The sequence below is a fragment of the Amblyraja radiata genome, chromosome 8 (genome assembly GCF_010909765.2).
Source record: "Amblyraja radiata isolate CabotCenter1 chromosome 8, sAmbRad1.1.pri, whole genome shotgun sequence".
NCBI lineage: Eukaryota > Metazoa > Chordata > Chondrichthyes > Rajiformes > Rajidae > Amblyraja > Amblyraja radiata.
Genome location: NC_045963.1, coordinates 74445328 through 74471221, shown reverse-complemented (window position 1 = coordinate 74471221; position 25894 = coordinate 74445328). Strand labels below are relative to the sequence as shown.

General features: G+C 47.4%; 1 protein-coding gene across 1 annotated transcript in view; it reads right to left on the bottom strand.

The window, feature by feature from the left end:
• plcb1 (phospholipase C beta 1) overlaps positions 1-25894 on the bottom strand; it is a gene marked incomplete at its 5' end in the record, with an annotated part of 446201 nt that overhangs the window by 15057 nt on the left and 405250 nt on the right. The window contains one exon of the mRNA XM_033026421.1: positions 23019-23105. Coding sequence (XP_032882312.1) covers positions 23019-23105 — 87 coding nt within the window. The remainder of the gene's footprint in view (positions 1-23018; positions 23106-25894) is intronic.

The window sequence follows — 25894 nt, the reverse complement described above, 5'->3', positions numbered from 1 at the left end:
GAATTTACAGATACTTTGCTGAATATAGATGTCGCACTTTCAATTTGTTAAATATTTAGTTTAGCATCAGTTCCTATTTATGCCGTTTTAAAAAAAAGATATTGAGAAATGAAAGTATAAACGAGATTAATTTTCCAAATACTTAATACTTGCTCTCTAAAGTGGCGATTATTTCGTTTATTTTTACAGTGGGTAAACAGGCCCTTCGGCCCACCGGGTCCGTACCGGCCAACGATCGCCACACACCACACAGTCTGTGGAATTCTCTGCCTCAGAGGGCGGTGGAGGCAGGTTATCTGGATAATTTCAAGAGAGAGCTAGATAGGGCTCTTAAAAAATAGCGGAGTCAGGGGATATGGGGAGAAGGCAGGAACGGGGTACTGATTGGGGATGATTAGCCATGATCACATTGAATGGCGGTGCTGGCTCGAAGGGCCAAATGGCCTACTCCTGCACCTATTGTCGATTAGTTTTATCTTACACACCAGGGACAATTAACCTACAAACCTGTACGTGTTTGGAGTGTGGGAGGAAACCAGAGCACCCGGAGAAAACCCACAGAATAGTGAAAGGCCTGGATAGAGTGGACGTGGAGAGGATGTTTCCACTAGTGGGAGAGTCTAGGACCAGAGGTCACAGCCTCAGAATTAAAGGACGTTCCTTTAGGAAGGAGATGAGGAGGGAATTTCTTTAGGCAGAGGGTGGTGAATCTGTGGAATTCTTTGCCACAGGCGGCTGTGGAGACAAAGTCAATGGATATATTTAAGGCCGAGATAGATAGATTCTTGATTAGTACGGGTGTTAGAGGATATGGGGAGAAGGCAGGAAAATGGGGTTAGGAGGGAGAGATAAATCATCCATGATTGAATGCCGGAGTAGACTTGATGGGCCGAATGGCCTAATTCTACTCCTATCACTTACGACCTTATGAAAATGCACGCAGGTCACAGGGAGAACATACAAACTCCAAACAGACAGCACCCATAATCGGGATCGACCCTGGGTCCCTGGCGCTGTGAGGCAGCAACTCTACCGCTGCGCCACTGTGTACGATAGTGCACAGAGAATAATTTGAGGATGCAATCACAACTAGTTAATCTGTAAACTGATCACACCATCAACAAGAAGTTAATAGTTAATGAACACACTGACTTAAACTGATTGGCATACTTTTAAGAAGCAACAGTATAAACATAAGCCTGCCTTAACCGTAAGGATCGAGTTGATCGAGTAAGGTTCCAGTCAATGCCAGAAGTTGGCAACTTCCCAGACAGTGGCCAACAGCTTAGTTAATATGTGGTCTGCAGGTTACATTCATAAGAGCCATGTCTGAGTGGCACAGTGGAGCAGTGGTAGACATTTCCACCCTGGGAGAAAGGTTGTGACCGTCCACCTTATAGAGCCATAGAGTCACAGAGAGTCTTAGAGTGATACAGTGTGGAAACAGGCCCTTCGGCCCAACTTGCCCACACCGGCCAACAATGTCCCAGCTACACTAGTCCCACCTGCCTGCACTTGGTCCATATCCCTCCTAACCTGTCCTATCATAGAAACATAGAAAATAGGTGCAGGAGTAGGCCATTCGGCCCTTCGAGCCTGCACCGCCATTCAATATGATCATGGTTGATCATCCAACTCAGTATCCTGTACCTGCCTTCTCTCCATACACCCTGATCCCTTTAGCCACAAGGGCCACATCTAACTCCCTCTTAAAATCCATGTACCTGTCTAACTGTTTATTAAACGTTGCGATAGTTCCAGCCTCAACTACCTCCTCTGGCAGCTTGATGCACCCATCACCCTTTGCGTGAAAAAGTTGCCTATTAAAGATTCCTATTAAATCTTTTCCCCTTCACCTTGAACCTATGTCCTCTGGTCCTCGATTCCTCTACTCTGGGCAAGAGACTCTGTGCGTCTACCCGATCTCGAAGGGCCGAATGGCCTACTCCTGCACCTATTGTCTATTGATCTATTCCTCTCATGATTTTGTACACCTCTATAAGATCAACCCTCATCCTCCTGCGCTCCATGGAATGGAGACCCAGCCTACTCAACCTCTCCCGATAGCTCACACCCTCCAGTCCTGGCAACATCCTCGTAAATCTTCTCTGACCCTTTTCAAGCTTGACAATATCTTTCCTATAACATGGGGCCCAGAACTGAACACAGTATTCTAAATGCAGTCTCACCAACATCTTATAGAATAGAATAGAATAGAATAGAATAACGTTTATTGTCATTTGAACCTAAGTTCAAACGAAATTACGTTTCTGCAGTGATACAAACAAGATAAAAAACCAAGACACACAATTTACATAAACATCCATCACAGTGAATCTCCAAACACCTCCTCACTGCAGTTATACAACTGCAACATGACCTCCCAACGTCTAAACTTATCTTTTACACTTTGGGCATGTTGCATCTTTCAATTCAATCACAACAATTCGAAGAAGGGTTTCGGCCCGAAACGTCGCCTATTTCCTTCGCTCCATAGATGCTGCTGCACCCGCTGAGTTTCCCCAGCAATTTTGTGTACCGTCAATTCGGGAGGCACGTTAGAGTTGCTGCCTCACAGCGCCAGAGACCCGGGTTCGATCCTGACTACGGGTACTGTCTGTGCGGTGCTTGCACGTTCTCTCCGTGACCTGCGTGGGTTTTCTCCGGGGGTGCTCCGCTTTTGTCCCATACTCCGAAGACGTTCAGGTTTGCAGGTTAATTGGCTTTGGTAAAAGTTTAAATTGTCCCTAGTGCGTGTAGGATAGTGTTTGCGATCGCCGGCTGGCGTGGGCTTGGTGGGCCGAAGCACGTTTCCGTGCTGTATCTTGGAAGAGTTAGGATTAGGGTCAGGGTTGAAGGTTGACAACTCTATCCAGCGTATCGATCTCAGAAGGTATGAAGGGCAAAAGGCTGAGGGAGACTGGGTTGGAACGTGGGAGGCTTGGTGGAGCTCGCAAAGTTAGAGAGGGACAAGGAACAGTGCATTGGAGGAGAAAACAAAACAGCACAGAGAGGTGTGGGAAGGAACTGCAGGCGCTGGCTTAAACCAAAGATTGACGCAAAATGCTGGGGTAACTCAGCGCGACAGGCGGCATCTCTGGAGAGAAGGAATGGGTGACGTTTCGGGTCGATACCCTTCTTCAAACTGAGTCAGGGGCGAGGTAGATAAGGAAGTGTATGGTGTGAAAATGAGACAAAGGGTATGGGGATCAAGGAAAATGTAGACTAGATCATTGTTAGCAAGGAGAGGAACAGGGCTCTTCGGCCCACAATGTCCATGCCAAATAAGATGCCAAGGTGGACGAATCTCATCTGCTTACACATGATCCATTTCACTCCCTTAAGATCCCTGCACTTACAACTGGGACTTGAAAATGGCAGCAAACTGGTGACTCTGTACACTGCCTCTGTGTACTACAGCTACACACATGTACTATATCTGAAATACTTATCTAAGATGTATCTAAGTGCTTATGTATAGTGTAAGGAAGAACTGCAGATGCTGCTTTAAGTCAAAGGTAGACTCAAAATGCTGGAGTAACTCAGCGGGTGAGGCAGCATCTTTGGAGAAAAGGAATGGGTGACATTTTGGGTCGAGACCCTTCTTCAGTCTGAAGAAGGGTCTCGACCCGAAACGTCACCCATTCCATTTCTCCAGAGATGCTGCTTATGAACTGTGTACAAAAATGAATTTGAGTTTAGTTTATCGTCACGCGGACCGAGGTACAGTGAAAAGCTTTTGTTGCGTGCTAACCAGTCAGCAGAAAGACAATACATTATTACAGTCGAGCTGTCCGCAGTGTGCAGGAACATGGTGAAGGGAATAACGTCAATGACGTTTAGTGCAAGATAAAGCCAGCAACGTTTCACTGTACATGAGGCAGTAACGTGGCATCCAACCATTGAACTGATGCACGTGACTATCTAAATCCCTCCTAAAAAAACTACCACTGTATCTGCCTCCACCACCACCCCCTGGCCCCGCCGACCTCTGTGTAAAAAAACAAACTTCCCCTGCACATCTCCTTTAAACTTTGCCCCTCTCCACTGAAAGCTAATGCCCTCCAGTTGACGGCTCTCTGGGTAAAAGGTTCCACTCTGGGTAAAAGGCTCAGACTGTCTACCTCATCTACGCCTCTGGGAATTCCACGCACTGGGCCCGTTTCCAAGCTGCACCTTTCAATTCAGTCACAACAATTCTTGCTGCACGGCGGCAGAGTTGCTGCCTCACAGCGCCCGGAGACCCGGGTTCCATCCTGACCACGGCTGCTGTCTGTACGGAGTTTGTACCTTCTCCCAGTGACCTGCGTGGGTTTTCTCCGGGTGCTCCGGATTCCTCCCACACTCCAAAGTCGTGCAGGTTTAGAGGTTAGTCGGCTTTGGTAAAAATGACAAAGTGTCCCTGGTGCGTGTCGGATAATGTTAGTGTTGGGGGATTGCTAGTGTGCAGGGTGATCGCTGGACGGCACGGACCCGGTGGACCGAAGGGCCTGTTTCTGTGCCGTATCTCTAAACACTAAAATTAAAAATGAATTTGGGGATGAGGGTTAATGGCTCGATGTTATTTGTCACCACTCAGCCTGAGTAAATGAGAGGAGATAATCTTTATATTTCATTCATGGGTACTATGTCTCTCTATATGTCTCTCGTTTCCCTCTCCCCTGACTCTCAGTCTGAAGAAGGGTCTCGACCCGAAACGTCACCCATTCCTCCCCTCCAGAGATGCTGCCAGTCCCGCTGAGTTACTCCAGCTTTTTGCGTCTTTCTTCAGTTTAAACCAGCACCTGCAGTTCCTTCCCACGCAAGAATATTTTTCTCCTCAGTTTTGCTGACATTTCTTCATGTTATCAAAAATTAAATAGGCGATTGAAATGAAATAAAATGATTAAAATTGCTAAAGCTGCAGATAAATATTCAACATATTTTGCAAGCTTCTAGACGTTGAATTTTCTTTGCTTGTATTATAAAGGTCAGAAGCAATATCAACATGACATTGCCTGGAAAATTATTGATCCATTATTAATGATGATGTACGAACACTAAATAAGAATCAGGGGAATACTTATTCAGTAAAGTCTTGGAAGGCAAATGACACCTAACCAATTCATTAGGATTCTCATACAGTTCCGAGAAACATAATGATTGTTATGGAAACTGACTTGAAGAAACCTGGCCTGATACTTTTTTGAGAATGGGATATCGAAATAGGGGAATCGAGGACCAGAGGACATAGGTTCAAGGTGAAGGGGAAAAGATTCAATAGGAATCTGAGGGGTAACCTATTCGCACAAAGGGTGGTGGGTGTATGGAAAGAGCTGCCAGAGGAGGTGGTTGAGGCTGGGACTATCCCAACGTTTAAGAAACAGTTAGACAGGTACATGGATAGGGCAGGTTTGGAGGGATATAGACCAAATGTGGGCAGGTGGGACTAGTGTAGCTGGGACATGTTGGCCGGTGTGGGCAAGTTGGGCCGAAGGGCCTGTTTCCACACTGTATTACTCTGTGACTCTATAATGTGTTCAGAATGGATTAAGGTCGGGTTATAAACAGGATAAAAGGAAACAGAAAATTGTTTTTGAAAAAAAAAGGACAATTAAAATGGTAGGTGCATCGGGTACCATCTTCCAATATTTCTTGCTCTGGAAAGTTTCAAGCGGTTTGGCAAAACACAAGTCACAAGGTTAATTCCCGGGATGGCGGGACTGTCATAAGCTGAGAGAATGGAGCGGCTGGGCTTGTACACTCTGGAGTTTAGAAGGATGAGAGGGTATCTTATTGAAAGATATAAGATTATTAAGGGTTTGGACACGCTAGAGGCAGGAAACATGTTCCCGATGTTGGAGGAGTCCAGAACCAGGGGCCACAGTTTAAGAATAAGGAGTAAGCCATTTAGAACGGAGACGAGGAAACACTTTTTCACACAGAGAGTTGTGAGTGTGGAATTCTCTGCCTCAGAAGGGCGGTGGAGGCCGGTTCTCTGGACACTTTCAAGAGAGAGCTAGATAGGGCTCTTAAAGATAGCTGAGTCAGGAAGGCAGGAACGGGGTACAGGGGTGGATGATCAGCCGTGATCACATTGAATGGCGGTGCTGGCTCGAAAGGCCGAATGGCCTACTCCTGCACCTATTGTCTATTGTCTATTAGCTATAAATCACGTTTAGTTTATGTTTTAGTTTTGAGAGATGGCATGGAAACAGGCCCTTTGGCCCTTTTTTCTCTTGTTTATTACATTGTTTTAGTGTACTCTGTTTACATATTCTGTAGCTCAGCTGCAAGTAAGAATTTCATTGTTCTATCTGTGACACATGACAATTATATCCTCTAGATTCTGTAGACTCCTGACTCGAATCCACGCTGACCAGCGATCCCTGTACACCCATTCTGTCCTACACACAAACTAAAGAATTGAGTTTAGTTTGGTATCATTTAGTTTGTGGAGATACTGCGCCGAAACAGGCCCTATGGCCCACCGAGTCCACGCCGACCAGCGATCCCCGCACACTAGCACTAGCCTACACACATTAGGGCTTAACGAATCTTTACCGAAGCCTTATTAATCTACAAACCCGAACTTCTTGTGAGTGTGGGAGGAAACCAGAGCACCCGGAGAAAACCAACAAGGTCACGGGGAGAACGTACAAACTCCGCACTGACAGCACCCGTGGTCAGGATCGAACCCGGGTGTCTGGCGCTGTGAGGCAGCAACTCTACCGCTGCGCCACCGTGCCAGTAGATTGTTACTTCCAAGATGTACAAACTCCCCATTAAACATTGCAAAGTTCGCTCTCACTGGAGCTAACTACTCATGATATTGGCTCTGTACTGTTGCATCCAAGCCCTCTACAATGGAGTAACTCAGCAGGTCAGGCAGCATCTCTGGAGAACATGGGTAGTTCACAAGTTATAGGAGCAGAATTAGGCCATTCAGCCCATCGAGTCCACTCCGCCATCCAATCTTGGCTGATCTCTGCCACAAGGGGTCACAGCTTAAGGATAAGGGGGAAATCCTTTAAAACCGAGATGAGAAGAACTTTTTTCACACAGAGAGTGGTGAATCTCTGGAACTCCCTGCCACAGAGGGTAGTAGAGGCCAGTTCATTGGCTATATTTAAGAGGGAGTTAGATGTGGCCCTTGTGGCTAAGGGGATCAGAGGGTATGGAGAGAAGGCAGGTACGGGATACTGAGTTGGATGATCAGCCATGATCATATTGAATGGCGGTGCAGGCTCGAAGGGCCGAATGGCCTACTCCTGCACCTAGTTTCTATGTTTCTATGTCCCTGCCTCAACGAAGTCCTCCAGCAGCTCATTCCGTACACCCACCACCCTTTTAATCTAATCCCATTTTCCTGCCTTCTCCCCATAAATCCTTGACACCCATTCTAATCAGGAACTTGTCTATCTCTGCCAGAAATATCCACTGACTTGGCCTCCACAGCCCTCTGTGGTAATGAGTTCCACACATTAACTAACCTCTGACTAAAGAAGTTCCTCCTTGCCTCCTTTCTAAAAGAGCGTCCTTTAATTCTGAGGCTGTGACCTCTGGTCCTAGACTCTCCCACCAGTGGAAACATCCTTTCCACATCCACTCTATCCAAGCCTTTCACTATTCTCTAAGTTTCAATGAGGTCCCCTCTCAGCCTTCTAAACTCCAGCGAGTACAGGCCCAGTGCCGTCAAACGCTCATCATATGCTCTAACCCACTGATTCCTGGGATCATTCCTGTAAACCTCCTCTGCACCCTCTCTAGAGCCAGCACATCCTTCCTCAGATCTGGGGCCCAAATCAGCTCACAATATTCCAAATGTGGCCTGACCAGCGCCTTATAGAGCATCAGCATTACATCACCTGTTTTTGTATGCTAGTCCTCTTGATATAAATGATAACATTGAGTTTGCCTTCCTTACTACCGATTCGAATTGCAAATTAACTTTTTGGGAGTCCTGCACTAGCACTCACAAGTCACTTTGCACTTCCGAGTTCTGGACTCTCCTCTCCATTTAAAAAATGATCTACGCCTTTATTCTTATTACCAAAATGCATCTCCGCACTTTGCTTTTCTGAATTTCATCTGCCACTTCTCTGCCCACTCTCCCAAGTCCTTCTGCTGTTTCCCTGCTTCCTCTACACTGCCTGCCCCCTCAACCTATCTTAGCATCATCTGCAAACCTGGCCACAAAAGCCTTCAATCCCCTTATCCAAATCATTAATATACAGGGTGATGAGAGGCGGCCCCAGCATTAATAATAATAATAATACATTTTATTTATGGGCACCTTTCAAGAGTCTCAAGGACACCTTACAAAAATTTAGCAAGTAGAGGAAAAACATGTAAGGGGAATGAAATAAATAGTAGAGACATGACTAGTACACAAATTAAAGACAGAATTCAATTCAAAACACAATATGAGGCAATTCAAGCACAGATGAAAAGGGAGGGGGACGTGGGGCTAAGGATAGGCAGAGGTGAAGAGATGGGTCTTGAGGCGGGACTGGAAGATGGTGAGGGACACGGAATTGCGGATCAGTTGGGGGAGGGAGTTCCAGAGCCTGGGAGCTGCCCTGGAGAAGGCTCTGTCCCCAAAACTGCGGAGGTTGGACTTGTGGATGGAGAGGAGACCGGCTGATGTGGATCTGAGGGACCGTGAGGGTTGGTAGGGGGAGAGGAGGTCAGTGAGATATGGGGGGGCCAGATGGTGGAGGGCTTTGTAGGTGAGGACCAGGATTTTGTAGGTGATCCGGTGGGAGATGGGAAGCCAGTGAAGTTGTTTGAGGACTGGAGTGATGTGATGCCAGGATTTGGTGTGGGTGATGAGTCGGGCGGCTGCGTTCTGGACCAGTTGGAGTCGGTTGATGTAGGTGGAGCTGATGCCAAGGAGAAGTGAGTTGCAGTAGTCCAGTCGGGAGGAGATGAAGGCATGGATGAGTCTTTCAGCAGCAGGAGGTGTGAGAGAGGGTCTGAGTTTGGCGATGTTGCGGAGGTGAAAGAAGGAGGTTTTAATTACATGGCGGATGTGAGGCTCAAGGGAGAGGGTGGAATCAAAGATCACGCCAAGGTTGCGGGCCTATTTCCTTCGCTCCATAGATGCTCCATAAATGCTGCCTCACCCGCTGAGTTTCTCCAGCATTTTTGTCTACCTTCGATTGCAACTCTTTGCCTTCTGCCATTCAGCTGACTAGCTATCAATCAATCAATCAATCAATCAATCAATCAATCAATCAATCAATCAATCAATCAATCAACCTTTATTGTCATCTTGCAAAGCAACAAATGTACAGTGCAAAATGAGAAGACGTTTCCCAGGGAATCCATGTCACAGAGACGTTTGCAGACCAGAAACGTCACCTATCCATGTTCTCCGAAGACGCTGCCTGACCCGCTGAGTTACTCCAGCACTCTGTGCAGTTTTTCTTTGCAAATCAGCAGCAGCAGTTCCTTGTTTCTGTAACATGGGCAGCTGCACCATGCAATCTCCACGCCTGTTTTCCTGAGCTTTTGAATTTAGCCCCTTCTGGACCTGATAGATTGGACGAGTTATAGAAACATAGACAATAGGTGCAGGAGTAGGCCATTTGGCCCTTCGAGCCAGCACCGCGCCATTCAATATGATCATGGCTGATCATCCAAAATCAGTATCCCGTTCCTGCTTTCACCCCATATCCCTTGTTTCCATTAACCCTAAGAACTAAATCTAACTCTCTCTTGAGTCGATGGATATTTTCACGGCAGAGATAGATAGATTCTTGATTAGTACGGATGTCGGAGGTTATGGGGAGAAGGCAGGAGAATGGGGTTGAGAGGGGAGGATAGATCAGCCATGATTGAATGGCGGAGTAGACTTGATGGGCCGAATGGCCTGGTTCTGCTCCCATCACTTATGAACTTATGAACTCACGAGCCAAGAGAGAGCTAGATAGGGCTCTTAAAAATAGCGGAGTCAGCCATTATCACATTGAATGGCGGTGCAGGCTCGAAGAGCCGAATGGCCAACTCCTGCACCTATTTTCTACGTTTCTATGATATGGGGAGAAGGCAGGAACGGGGTACTGATTGGGGATGATCAGCCATGATCACATTGAATGGCGGTGCTGGCTCGAAGGACCGAATGGCCTACTCCTGCACCTATTGTCTATTGAGTCCAACATTATCTCCAGGTGAAAACCAACAGAATGCAGTCACAAAAAGCTGGAGTAACTCAGCGGGTCAGGCAGAATCTCTGGAGAAGAGGAATGGGTGACGTTTCGGGTCGAGACCCTTGTTCAGACTGCGAGTCAGGGGAAAGGGAAACGAGAGATATAGACGGTAATGTGGAGAGATGTAGAACAAATGAATGAAAGATATGCAAAAAAGTAGCAATGATAAAGGAGACAGGCCATTGTTAGCTGTGAGCTAGGTGAAAACGAGTTACAGACAATGAAACTCAACAAGATGACTTTGAAGCTGGTATGACAGGGTAGGGGGAAGGATGGAGAGAGAGGGGATGCAAGGGTTACTTGAAAGTAGAGAAATCAATATCAATACCGCTGGGTTGTAAGCTGGCCAAGCGAGTAGAATGCAATTGGACCAAGGCAAGGACTTTGTTAATTCCACTATCCTATTAAATCAGTTTGTCCTGCACCAGCCTCTCTAACACCAACATCTCTACGTCCTCAGAAGGCTAAGGAGGGTCGGCACGACTCCAACCACCCTGACCAATTTCTACAGATACACCGCGGTTCGATCCCGACTACGGGCACTTGTCTGTACGGAGTTTGTACCTTCTCCCCGTGACCTGCGTGGGCTTTCTCCGAGATCTCCGGTTTCGTCCCACACTCCAAAGACTCCCTCTTCACCTCTGCCTATCCTTAGCCCCACGTCCCCCTCCCTTTTCATCTGTGCATTAATTGCCTCATATTGTGTTTTGTATTGAATTCTGTCTTTACTTTGTGTACTAGTCATGTCTCTACTATTTATTTCATTCCCCTTACATGTTTTTCCTCTACCTGCTAAATTTTTGTAAGGTGTCCTTGAGACTCTTGAAAGGCGCCCATAAATAAAATGTATTATTATTATTATTATTAAAGACGTACTGGTTTGTAGGTTAATTGGCTTGGTATGAATGTAAATTGAACCTGGTGTGTGTAGGATAGTGTTAGTGTGCGGGGATCGCTGGTCGGTGCGTTCTCCCTGTTTCCGCGCTAAACTTAAACTAAACTAAACTCATTCGGACAATAGGCCTGAAGTGTTATGCCCCAAGTTATACCATGAATTAATAGACTGTGAGTGCGAGGACAGAAGTGTACGATAGTTAAGCCTAAATAAGCATACAACCCCAACATTAAAACAGCAGCACGCTACTTAAACTGCCTAAACTAAAAATACTCTCTAATTCACTGCACATCCACCGTGTGAAAAAAACATGCAGCAGTTTTTTAAAGTCTCCAGCTAATTATTAACTAAATTATGACTCAAAAGGAAATAAGACACAAAATGCTGGAGTAACCCAGCGGGACAGGCAGGCAGCATCTCTGGCGAATGGGTGAATCGAGACCCTTCTTCAGACTGAGAGTCAGGGGAGAGGGAGGCTAGAGATATGGAAAGGTAAGGTAGTGTAGAGTGGTTCATTGTTAGCTGAGTTGGGGGTGGGGTTGGAGAGAGAGGGAAAGCGAGAGTTACTTGGAGGTAGAGAAGTCAATGTTCATACCGCTGGGGTGTAAACTGCCCAAGGAATAGGAATATTTTGTCACATGTGATTAGGCACAGTGAGATTCTTTGTTTGCGTACATAATGTATGCAAATAGCGGCCACCTACAGCGCCTGACAAAGTTACAATGCGCGCAGGCTCCCACTTTTGTCCCCCTTCCCCCCCACACCAGCAGTTCCCCCACACCGGGTCCCCATCGTCCTTTGTCCCTCCCCATTGTCCTTCCCCTCCCCCCTCATGGTGGTCCTCTACGCTCTCATCGACCGCGTGTCGACCTGTGCGTTATTGCCGCCGCCGCCAGGCTTCGCCACCGCCTAGGCCCCATCGTCACGAGGCTTCACCACCGCCCAGGCCCCATCGTCGCGAGGCTTCACCACCGCCCAGGCCCCATCGTCGCGAGGCTTCACCACCGCCTAGGCCCCATCGTAGCGAGGCTTCACCACCGCCCAGGCCCCATCGTCGCAAGGCTTCACCACCGCCCAGGCCCCATCGTCGCGAGGCTTCACCACCGCCCAGGCCCCATCGTAGCGAGGCTTCACCACCGCCCAGGCCCCATCGTAGCGAGGTTTCACCACCGCCCAGGCCCCATCGTAGCGAGGCTTCACCACCGCCCAGGCCCCATCGTCGCGAGGCTTCACCACCGCCCAGGCCCCATCGTAGCGAGGTTTCACCACCGCCCAGGCCCCATCGTAGCGAGGCTTCACCACCGCCCAGGCCCCATCGTCGCGAGGCTTCACCACCGCCCAGGCCCCATCGTCGCGAGGCTTCACCACCGCCCAGGCCCCATCGTAGCGAGGCTTCACCACCGCCTAGGCCCCATTGTCGCGAGGCTTCACCACCGCCCAGGCCCCATCGTAGCGAGGCTTCACCACCGCCCAGGCCCCATCGTAGCGAGGCTTCACCACCGCCTAGGCCCCATTGTCGCGAGGCTTCACCACCGCCTAGGCCCCATCGTCGCGAGGCTTCACGACTGCCCAGGCCCCATCGTCGCGAGGCTTCACCACCGCCTAGGCCCCATTGTCGCGAGGCTACACCACTGCCGCTGCCGAGGCCTCACCGTTGTCGACGCCCCACTTCCCGTCTCCGTGGTACCGAACCGGGTCCCAGCCGCGGGCTCCGTCAGCCGCTTCGCCCGACCCAGGGTTCTACCCACTGGACCCTGACCCCGGGCTTCTACGCGGCGATCCGGGAGGCACCGAGACCGCGGCGCTTCGATAAACGCCTCCAGCCGCGTCCCCGGTCCGCAGCCGCCGCGGGGCCTGTATGAGGAGCTACTCCTCCAATTTGCGCTGGGCCTCACTCTGACAGTGGAGGAGGCCCAGGACAGAACGGTCAGTGTGGGAATGGGAGGGGGACTTGAAGCGTTTAGCAACCGGGAGATCGCGTAGGCGTAGATGGACTGAGCGGAGGTGTTCAGAGTGGAGTAAATAAAACTCTGCATCCAACGGCAGAATAAAGAAACAAAAATGTTTGCCATAATGCTTGCTAATATTTTTAATATTTTATTTTATATTATATTAAATATTATATTATATTAAATATTATATTTAAGAATAAGGAGTAAGCCATTTAGAACGGAGATGAGGAAACACTTTTTCTCACAAAGAGTTGTGATTGTGGAATTCTCTGCCTCAGAGGGCGGTGGAGGCCGGTTCTCTGGATGCTTTCAAGAGAGAGCTAGATAGGGCTCTTAAAGATAGCGGAGTCAGGGGATATGGGGAGAAGGCAGGAATTGGGGATGATCAGCCATGATCACATTGAATGGCTGGCTCGAAGGGCCAAATGGCCTACTCCTGCACCTATTGTCTATTGTCTATTGTCTATTTTAATATCAATTGGTTCTACGTCTCTCTACATCACCACTTGTTTCCCTCTCCCCTGACTCTCATTCTGAGGAAGAGTCTCGACCCGAATCGTCACCAATTATTTTTCTCCGGAGATGCTGCCTGTCTCGCTGAGATACTCCAGCTTTTTGTGTCCGTCCCTGGTTTGGGCAATCTGATTAATCTAATTCTCAAGTCCACGATTGAACAAATTGCGAAAGCCGGTGCCACAAGCAACCTGACGCCACCGTGCCAGAGGACAAGCAAGTTACTAGGGCAACAGAAACATCTCCATTGTTAGTGGGAGACATTGCACGCTGCTCTTCAGCCAACAGTGAATCACCACTGTTTTCTGTTGCTAGGCAGAGTCTACAGACCTCAAGGTCCACCTGAACATATGCTCTAATCGGCCTTTCAGTTTTAGACAGATGACTGGGGACCTCGTTGAAACGTACCGAATAGTGAAAGGCCTGGACAGAGTGGATGTGGACTTGATGTTTCCACTAGTGGGAGAGTCTAGAACCAGAGGTCACAGCCTCAGAATTGAAGGACGTTCCTTTAGGAAGGAGATGAGGAGGAACTTCTTCAGTCAGAGGGTGGTGAATCTGTGGGATTCATTGCCACAGAAGGCTGTGGAGGCCAAAGCCATGGATATTTTTAAGGCAGAGATAGACAGATTCTTGACTAGTGCGGGCATCAGGGGTAATGGGGAGAAGGCAGGAGAAGGCTGGATAGACTCGGCTTGTACTCGCTAGAATTTAGAAGATTGAGGGGGGATCTTATAGAAACTTACAAAATTCTTAAGGGGTTGAACAGGCTAGACGCATGAAGATTGTTCCCGACGTTGGGGAAGTCCAGAACAAGGGGTCACAGTTTAAGGATAAGGGGGAAATCTTTTAGGACCGAGATGAGGAAAACATCTTTCACACAGAGAGTGGTGAATCTCTGGAATTCTCTGCCACAGAAGGTAGTTGAGGCCAGTTCATTGGCTATATTTAAGAGGGAGTTAGATGTGGCCCTTGTGGCTAAAGGGATCAGGGGGTATGGAGAGAAGGCAGGTACAGGATACTGAGTTGGATGATCAGCCATGATCATATTGAATGGCGTTGCAGGGTCAAAGGGCCGAATGGCCTACTCCTGCACCTATTTTCTATGTTTCTATGTTTCTAATGGGGGGGTGGTAGGGTCAGGAGGGAGAGATAGATCAGCCATGATTGAATGACGGAGTAGGCTTGATGGGTCGAATGGCCTAATTCTGCTCCTATCACTGATGACCTGATGACCTGATGGGGCTACTGATGGGCAAGTGCGGACTATTTTTTAAATTTTCTCTTCCTCCGTGAGGCACGGTGACCCATTCGGACGCGTTCCGATGACCTATTACCTTCTCGCGAGCACTGGAGAAATCAGACACAGTAACTGAGAAAAGAAATAAACAAACCTGACGAACCAATAGTGAAAAATAAGGAACAAAACGGATGCATTTCTTGTGCACAGCGATCGTTACAGAGTACTTACAGGGAAAGTAACACAGAGAGTTCTGAGGGGTTTTTAGTCAAGGGCAACATTTTTTTCAGTGCATTTGGCCTCAATGTCTTGCAAAAACTGCAGCAAAAATGGGGAGAATGAAAATTATATTTTTATCAAGAAGCAGTACAAAAATTGATTGAAAACACACATAACATGTACTTTAACATCCGTACAGAGAAACAGTTCTTAGGGTCGTGATAAAATGGTAAACTTCAAAGACATCTAACAAATATATCGTCCATTTTAATCATGTTAGGCTCTATTGCTTTAAGATGCCAATTTCATATAGTTAACCACACCACTGTGAATGGCTTTGTTCTTGGCCCGGCAACGTAACAGCTGTTTCATTGCCTCCGATAAACGCTCAGAGCCCATGAAACATTAACTAAAGGTGCAAGTGCACCCCTCAAGTTCAAGCAGGTAGGCAGAGAGCAATTTTTGAACCGAAATGGAAATGGAATTGGAGCCAACGCTAGCGGCTAATGAATTTTCTAAAAAAGAGCAGCCCAGAAACTCTTTCAGTGTTTGATTCTAAACCTCTCGGCAGCCATCTGTTGGCGCATCCTGATCATTGTGTGTCTCAATGCTTGCTCATGGAGTCATCGAGTGATACAGTGTGGAAACGGGCCCCTCGGCCCAGCCTGCCCACACCGGCCAATGTGTCCCAGCTACACTAGTCCCACCTGCCCGCATTTGGTCCAAACCTGTCCTGTACCAGTCTGGCAGTTTCTTAAATGTTGGGATAGTCCCAGCCTCAACTACCTCCTCTGGAGCTCATTCCATGCACCCACCATCCTTTGTGGGGAAAAAAGTTACCCCTCGGATTCCTATTAAATATTTTACCCTTTATTGTGTGCGGTTTTGGTCCCCTAATTTGAGGAAGGACATTCTTGCTATTGAGGGAGTGCGGCGTAGGTTTGCAAGGTTAATTCCCGGGATGGCGGGACTGCCATGTGTTGATAGAATGGAGCGGCTGGACTTTTGTATACTCTGGAGTTAGAAACATAGAAACATAGAAATTATGTGCAGGAGGAGGCCATTCGGCCCTTCGAGCCTGCACCGCCATTCAATATGATCATGGCTGATCATCCAACTCAGTATCCTGTACCTGCCTTCTCTCCATACCCCCTGATCCCTTTAGCCACAAGGGCCACATCTAACTCCCTCTTAAATATAGAAGAATGAAGTTTAGAAGGATGAGAGGGTATCTTATTGAAACATATACGATTATTAAGGGTTTGGACATGCTAGCGGCAGGAAACATGTTCCCGATGCCCTATCTAGCTCTCTCTTGAAAGGATCCAGAGAACCGGCCTCCACTGCCCTCTGAGGCAGAGAATTCCACAGATTCACAACTCTCTGTGTGAAAGAGTGCTTCCTCATCTCCGTTCTAAATGGCTTACTCCTTATTCTTAAACTCTGGCCCCTGGTTCTGGACTCCCCCCAAATCGGAAACATGTTATCTGCCTCTAGCGTGTCCAAACCCTTACTAATCTCATATGTATAGATAAGATTCCCTCTCATCCTTCTAAATTCCAGAGTATACAAGCCCAGTCGCTCCATTCTATCAACATATGACAGTCCTGCCATCCCGGGAATTAACCTCGTGAACCTACGCTGCATTCGCTCAATAGCAAGAATGTCCTTCCTCAAATGTGGAGACCAAAACTGCACACAATACGCCAGATGTGGTCTCACTAGGGCTCTGTACAACTGCAGAAGGACCTCTTTGCTCCTATACTCAACTCCTCTTCTTATGAAGGCCAACATGCCATTAGCTTTCTTCACTGCCTGCCGTACCTACATGCTTACTTTCAGTGACTGATGAACAAGGACACCCAGATCTCGTTGTACTTCCCCTTTTCCTAACTTGACACCATTCCGATAATGATCTGCCTTCCTGTTCTTGCCACCAAAGTGGATAACCTCACATTTATCCACATTAACCACGTATAGTCTTTCCGCTGATTGGATAATAAACGCAACAAAAAAAGCCTTTCACTGTACCTCGGTACACGTGACAATAAACTCAACTAAACTAACTCGATATACTTCGTACAAATGTCTCGATTATATTTTCCTTCCTGAATTATTTATGTAAAAGATATCTGAAATATTTAATTAAACATTTACTACCATAGCAGTTGATTCATTTCAGCTTTCCACTATTGTAAAAAAAAATGCGTACATTTGTTCAGCCATTTATTCCTAGCCTCCAATTTCCTCAACTATGTTCATGTTCATAAGTGATTGATTGGCGCAGAATTAGGCCATTCAGCCCATCAAGTCTACTCCGCCATTCAATTATGGCTGATCTATCTCTAGCTCTCAACCCCATTCTCCTGCCTTCTCCCCGATATAGGGACGTGATGCTCTGGCTCTATAAGGCGCTGGTACGGCCACTGTTGGAATATTGTGAGCAATTTTGGGCACCATATCTGAGGAAGGATGTGCTGGCTCTGGAGAGGACCCGGACGAGGTTTACAATAAAATGATCCCAGGAATGAGCGGGATAACCTATGACGAGAGTTTGTCGGCACTGGGCCTGTACTCGCTGGAGTTTAGAAGAATGAGGGGGGACCCCACAGAAACGTACAGAAAGGCTTGGATAGAGTGGATGTGGAGAGGATGTTTCCACTAGTGGGAGAGCCTAGGACTAGAGGTCACAGCCTCAGAATGAAAGGACGTTCTTTTAGGAAGGAGACGAGGAGAAATTTCTTTAGTCAGAGGGTGGTGAATCTGTGGAATTCTTTGTCACAGAAGGCTGTGGAGGCCTAGTCAGTGGATCATTTTAAGGCAGAGATAGATAGATTCTTGACTAGTAAAGGTGTCAGAGGTTATGGGAAGAAGGCAGGATAATGGTGTTAGGAGGGATAGATAGATCAGCCATGATTGAATGCCAGTGTGATGGGCCGAATGGCCTAATTCTCCTCCTATTCCTTATGACCTTATGACCATAACCCTTGGCACCTGTTACATGATTTAAAAAAAACTTTAATTCTCTTCCTCACATCTGCTCAAATCTATTCCAGTTAATATATAGATTTACCAACAGACAAAACCTTTGACAGATAATCAAAAGAAGTTAAATTATTTCATGCCCTGCTGTTGTGGGTTTTCTCCGAGATCTTCGGTTTCCTCCCACACTCCAAAGACGTACAGGCTTGCAGGTTAATTGACTTTGTATAAAATGTAAAAATTGTCCCTTGTGTGTGTAGGATAGTGTTAATGTGCGGGGATCGCTGGTCGGCGCGGACCCGGTGGGCCGAAGGGCCTGTTTCTGCGCTGTATCTCTAAACTAAACTAAACTGTCCTAATTACTGGGATGCTTGATATAGAACAAGGATGCATCACCCATGGTCAGTCATGACCGAGGGGGGACCTATGAATGAGATATCAACTTGAGGAACTCTTCCCCCTCGCTTTGTACGTTAATAACTCGTCCCTTGCATTGAAATGGTGATTTTTAATGTTGCACATTCTTGTTTTTAAAGCTAATATTAAAGAAACATTCAAAAGGATAAAGGATCATTTAGATGAGTTCTGCCAAGTGAGAGAAGTGCCGTCACAAATGTGAGTATGCAGGACATTCTAGAAACAATTCTAGAAACATTCGGCCCTTCGAGCCAGCACCGCCATTCAATATGATCATGGCTGATCATCCAGAATCAGTACCCCGTTCCTGCTTTCTCCCCATATCCCTTGATTCCATTAGCCCTGAGAGCTATATCTAACTCTCTCTTGAAAACATCCAGTGAATCGGCCTCCACTGCCTTCTGTGGCAGAGAATTCCATCTTCACCCCCTACTCCCAGATCCAAAGATATCCAAGAGAACTCTCTCTTGAATACATCATCCTTTCATTACACTGGTACCTGGCACTTGATCCCTTCAAAGCCAAGTAAGCAAAGACTAGAACATAGAACAGTGCGGTAGAGCAACGGGCCCTTCGGCCCACAATGTTTGTGCCTCGTCCAACTGATCTCATCTGCCTGTACTTGATCTCATAAGTTCTTAAGATCTAGGAGCACAATTCAGCCCATTGAGTCTTCTCCGCCATTCAATCATGGATGACCTATCTCTCCCTCCCAACCCCACTCTCCTGCCTTCTCCCCATAACCCCTGGCACCCATACTAATCAAGAATCTGTCATTCTGTGCCTTTAAAAACATCCATTGACTTGGCCTCCACCGCCTGCTGTGGCAAAGAATTCCACAGATTCACCACCCTCTGATTAAGTAAATTCCTCCTCCTCTCCTTCCTAAAGAAACGTCCTTTTATGGCCTCCTGTCACAGACTCTACCGCTAGTGGAAACGTCCACATCCACATCCACTCGATCCAAGCCTTTCACTATTCGGCAAGTTTCAATGTGGCCCCCCCCCCCCTCGTCCTTCTAAACTCCAGCGAGTACAGGCCCAGTGCCGTCAAACGCTCATCGTACGTAAACCCACTCATCCCCACTCGTAAACCCCGCCTTACCTCTCTGAGCTGCTCCACCTATATGCTCCTGCCCGGTGCCTCAGGTCAGCTGATCAGCTGCTCCTTGAGGTACCACGGTCTAAGCGGAAGCTCAGAGGGGATAGAGCCTTTTCTGTTGCTGCTCCGGCACTTTATAACACCTTGCCGTTGCACATCAGACAGGCCCCCTCACTGTCCATCTTCAAATCCTCCCTAAAAACTCATTTTTATTCTCTGACTTTCGACACTGGCTGAGACATTGCTCCTGTTCTTAGTGCTTTTAATGTCTTTTAATTTTTACTGTTTTTAGTCCTTCGTTTTACGGTTTTTAATGGTTTTGTAATAACTTTTTGTCCATGAGTTCTCATGTACAGCACTTTGTGGCAACTGCGGTTGTTTAAAGCGCTTTATAAATAAAGTTTATTATTATTATAAACCTCCTCTGGACCCTCTCCAGGGCCAGCACATCCTTCCTCAGATGTGGGGTCCAAAACAGAGAAGAACAGAGGAACATGATGAATGGATGTCATCCCCCCCCCCCCGCCCCGCAACCTTGCGTTGAGAGGACGGTACCCAACGGGTCCCACTTGGTCTAGTCTCTATTAAAAGTTAAAATAACCTCTGCCTGTAATGTTGTTCGGGTGGTGATGAATTGGAAGCTTAATCATTTTACAACCTGCCTTGTTTTTGACTGATCAGAAGAGCCCAATGACTCTCAATCACATCGTTCACACTGCCAAGCCTAATTTCATCCCAATTATTTCCTAAGGTACTTGGTGCAAGACTTTTCTATTCAGAAATGAGCAGAATAGTAAAAATAAATCCATTAGGTATTTACATTCTCATTCTCAAAATGCCTTAAATAGGTCCTTGTCATATTCTAGACACAAAGAACTGCAGAAGCTGGTGTAGACCAGAGATGAACATAAAGTGCTGGAGTAACTCAGGCAGCATCTATGGAGAAAATGCAGAGATAACGTTTCAGACCCGTCTCCAGTCAGACGAAGGATCCAGACCCTAAACTTCACCCATCCTTTTTCTCCAGAGATGCTGCCCGACCCGCTGAGTAACTCCAGCGCTTTGTGTCTATCTCGTCATATTCTCCCTTGATGCTGATGCCTTTCAGAAAACTATTCCTTCCATTGCCGGGACGGCTAGATCTCTCTTTCTCTATGAACATGAAACGTGAAGCAGAGTACAGGGCAAAATAGAGACACCAAAGTCTACAGATGCTGGAAACTTGAGCAAAGCACAAAGTGCTGGAGGACCTCAAGTGGGTCAGGTAGCATCTGTGGGCGGCACAGCGGTAGAATTACTGTCTCACAGCGCTTACAGCGTCAGAGACCCGGGTTCGACCCCGACTACGGGTGCTGTCAGACCGGAGTTTTGTACGTTCTCCCCGTGACCTGTGTTGGTTTTCTCCGAGATTAGTTTAGTTTAGTTTAATTTAGAGATACAGCATAGAAACAGGCCCTTCGGCCTACTGAATCTGTGCCGACCATCGATCCCGCACTTTAACACTATCCAACACCCACTAGGCACAATTTTTACATTTATCATGCCAGCTAACCTACAAACCTCAAGTTCAAGTTCAAGTTCAAGTGAGTTTATTGTCATGTGTCCCTGTAAAGGACTATGAAATTCTTGCTTTGCTTAAGCACACAGAAAATAGTAGGCATTTACTACAAAACAGATAAACGTGTCTCCTGTATATCTTTGGAGTGTGGGAGAAAACGGAACATCACGCAGGTCACGGGGAGAACATACAAACTCTGTACAGACGGCATCCGTAGTCAGGATCGAACCTGGGTCTCCGGCACTGCATTCGCTGTAAGGCAGCAACTCTACCGTGCCCGCCCATAGATCTTCGGTTTCCTCCCACACTCCAAAGGCGTACAGGTTTGTGGGTTAATTGGCTTGGTATAAATGTACAAATTGTCCCTAGTGTGTGTAGGGTAGTGTTAGTGTGCAGGGATCGCTGGTGGGCTGAAGGGCCTGTTTCCGCGCTGTATCTCTAAACTAAATTAAACTATCTCAAAACTAAACTAATCTCCGGAGTGAATGGACTGATGACGTTCCGTGTCGGTGACACTACAGACTGATCGGAGAAAGCTGGAGCGGCAGAAAGCCTGCAATGTGATAGATGGACATGGTGCCAGGCTTTGTCCAGCCCCCACCTCTCTTTTCCAGCAATCTCCCCTCCCCTCCTTACTCCAATCAGCCTGAAGAAGAACCCCAAACCGAAATGTCGTCTGTCTCTTCCCTCCACAGATGCCGCCTGACCCGCTGAGTTCAGTTCACTTTAGAGGTACAGCGCGGAAACAGGCCCTTCGGCCCACCGAGTCCATCCCGACCAGCAATCACCCAGCGGTTTTATCCCACACATTCGGGACAATTCACAGAGGCCAAATGACCTACAAACCTGCACGTCTTTGGAGTGCGGGAGGAAACCGGTGCACTTGCAGGAAACCCACGCAGGTCACGGGGAGGGCGTACAAACCCCGTGCTGACAGACACCCGGGGTCAGAATGGAACCCGGTCTCTGGCGCTGTGAGGCAGCAACTCTACCGCTGCGCCACCGTGCCGCACCACCAGCGTTTTGTGCTTCGCTTGTGGCAAACTGCAGAAATACACCAGTGCAGGACTTTCCAATTATTACAAACACACTGATTGAGGATAATTTTATAAGTCTACACAAATGCATTCACAGTGTTGCTAAACTTGTACATTCTTGCACCTTTGAAGTAGAGATTTGCCCGAAACAGGTTAGCAGAGGGAGGTATACAAAATAGAATAAAAACAACAGTCTGAATAATTTATCATAACCTATCCTGTACTCGCCCACCCCATCTCAACATCGTTTTAGTCTCGTTATTTAGTTTTAGAGATACAGCGCTGAAACTGGTCCTCCGGCCCACCGAGTCCGTGCCAAACAGCGAATCCCACCCCCCCGGTACACTAGCAATATCCTACACACACTAGGGACAATTGACAATTTTTACTGAAGCCAATTAACCTACAAATCCGCACGTCTTTGGAGTGCGGGAGGAATCAGGAGCACCCGGTGAAACCCACGCAGGTCACGGGGAGAACGTACAAACTCCGTACAGACGGCACCCGTGGTCAGGATCGAACCCGGGTCTCTGGCGCTGTGAGGCAGCAACTCTGCCGTTGCTCCACCGTGCCCCAAGGGTACAGTAACTGTCGTAAACAAAAAAACTTCTGATGAATTTATACTATCAGCTCAATTTTGCTTTTATAAGGTCAGAAGCGATAGGAGTAGAATTAGGCCATTCGGCCCATCAAGTCTACTCCGCCATTCAATCATGGCTGATCTATCTCTCCCTCCTAACCCCATTCTCCTGCCTTCTCACCATTACCCCTGACACCCGTACTAATCAAGAATCTATCTATCTCAACCTGAAGTATATCCTCTGACGCCATCTTTACCCCCACGTTTTCCACCATTTTGTCACATATAATGAATTTAACACTTTCATCCCGTTCAAATAATTGAATTGTACCTTTGGCTTCTCATCCAAGATTTGCAGGCGCACTTCCTTATGCTTGTCCACCAGTTTGTCTTGTCTCTTCGATTGGCCATCCTCCAGCTGAAAGATTAACGGAAAGAGTGGAGCCAGTGAAATGCAGCGGGAAAGAGGAGAAACTTGCATTTATTCGACGTGGAGGAAGGAACTGCAGATGCCGGTTTGCACCGAAAAGAGGAACAAAGTGCTGGAGTAACTCAGCGGGACGGGCAGCATCTCTGGAGAGAAGGAACGGGTGGCGTTTCTTTCGTGTTCTTGTTCTATGTCTGCATAAAACTTGAGAGTCTTCAAGGTACAAGAGAAGTCTTTATTACATTAACTCAATGCTGGCAGCAAGACAACTAAAAGTGTCTGCGACCACTCACACCGTGTACAGACAAAGATAACTATGTACAAAACATCTCCCTTTGTCCTGTGTAACGCCACCTGCTGCACGGGAGGAGCAACGGGTCCCCCCACCCCACACGGTCCACCAAACATCACAGTTTCAGTTGAGACCCGTCTTCAAACTCCGAGTCAGGGGAAAGAGGGAAACGAGAGATATATATATATACACGGTGATATAGAGAGATATCGAACAAACGAATGAATGGTATGCAAAATGCAACAAAGATCAAGGTGGAACCCACAATGGTCCATTGTTGGTTGTAGGGTAGGTGATAACAAGTTATACAGGCAGTTCAGTTGTGTTTCACAGCCTGTGTAACTCGTTATCACCTACCCCTCCGCCAACAATGGACCATTGTGGGCTCCGACTTTCCTTGGTCATCATTGCTTTTTAAATATCTTTCATTCATTTGTTCTATTTATCTATATATTACTAAAACTCTCATCTTGTTTGTTTTGGTGTCTGTCAGTGAGTGAGTGAGTGAATGAGATCCTGAGATTATGCCAAAATGGCACACGATAGCGCTACAATTTTTGCACCACCTTACTCACAAAGTCCTGTGGTGTGTTTTCAACAAGTTTTGTTCAGATTGATGTTATATTTTACAAGTTATTCACATTTTCAACTTTACAATTTCCAGTTTGAGAAAGAATGACTTGAACACTGCAGTGGCAGTTGCTGGCAGTTGTTGGCAGTTACAGCTATGACGTCACGATGGGATCTCATTTTCATAAACTGCCCGTGAACAGTGCTCCACCTGACAATGACATCACAAAAGGATCTCATTTACATAAATTGCCCATCAATAGTGTTCCACCCAGTACAATGAGAGATTTGTTACATTGTTGTAAGGAGAGGGAGGGAGTGGGTGAGGGGAGGGGGAGAAATGTTATTTAAACATTGTGTTTAGCGGGGGAGTGCGATAGGGGAGAGGAGTGGGGGAGCAGGGAGAGGGGAGAGGGGAGAGGAGAGAGAAGAGGGTGGGTGAAGCGGAGGGGGAGGGAGTGTTGGGGGATGAGGGCAAATGAGCCGCGCCTGCGCAGTTGGGAGCTATGGGTGAGTGGTGGAATATTGCATTGGGGGAACATGTTGCATTGGGGGAACGGGTGAGTGGTGGAGTATTGCGTTGGGGGAACGGGGCCCAGCGGGTCCCACTTGGTCTAGTATATTCTATATCTCTCCTTCCCTTTCCCCTGACTCTCAGCCTGAAGAAGGGTCTCGACAGGAAACGTCACCCGTTCCTGATGCTGACGCAGAGACGCTGCATGACCCGCTGAGTTACTCCAGCTTTTCTGTATTCATTCAATGCTTTTTACAACTTCTCAAGGGTTTTACACGGGATGAAGGTACCTCTGCAGCTCCGTGCCTGTTAAACACGGACATTCCTGCTGTGTTTCCCCGCACATCTTTTTGTAGAAAGCAGATTTGTTTGTGAACATAAAAGAGTATAGATTTTCCTGCAAGGTTAATCAGAGATAAACGTAATGATGGTGTCTCTGAGCCATTGAGTTCCCCAGTTCATAAGTCACAGGAGCAGAATTAGACCATTCGGCCCATCCAGTCTACTCCACCGTTCAATCATGGCTGATCTATCTCTCCCTCTCAACCCCATTCTCCAGCCTTCTCCCCATAACCCCTGACACCCGTACTTATCAATAATCTGTCAATCTCCGCCTTAAAAATATCCATTGAATTGGTCTCCACAGCCGTCTGTGGCAATTAATTCCACAGATTCACCGCCCTCTGACTAGAGTAATCACTCCTAATCTCCATTCTAAAGGTACATCCTTTAATTCTGAGGCTGTGACCTCTGGTCCTAGGCTCCCCCACGAGTGGAAACATCCTCTCCACATCCACTCTATCTCAGGTCTTTCAATAGACAATAGGTGCAGGAGTAGGCCATTCGGCCCTTCGAGCCAGCACCGCCATTCAATGTGATCATTTCACTATCCGGTAAGTTTCAATGAGGTCCCCCCCCCCCTCATCCTTCTAAACTCCAGTGAGTACAGGCTCAGTGTCTTCAAACGCTCACCGTATGTTAACCCAATCATTCCTGGGATCATTCTTGTAAACCACCCCTGGACCCTCTCCAGGGTCAGCACATCCTTCCTCAGACACAGGGCCTGAAACTGCTCACAACCAAAGATTATAGAACAGAGCAAGATAGACCACTCCTCCGAAATCCAATGGGCTGACGTGTAGTACGTAACGGAACGTCACGGCCGCCATTTGTTTATGCCAAACGCCACATCTTTGGTAGCGGGGATGGACTCCACAGTTATACAATCTGCTCTTACATCAGGTCGCAGGGAAGAGCAATGATACTAGAGGCTCCTCTGGTATCTTTGGGGGAAGGGGACGTTTCCTCCACTCCTGAGTTGATCCAGGACTGATTCTCGGTCGCCCCCGATACCAGATGAAGGCGGCCGGTGGGAGAGCCTCAAGCGCCTGCCCACGGTTGGCG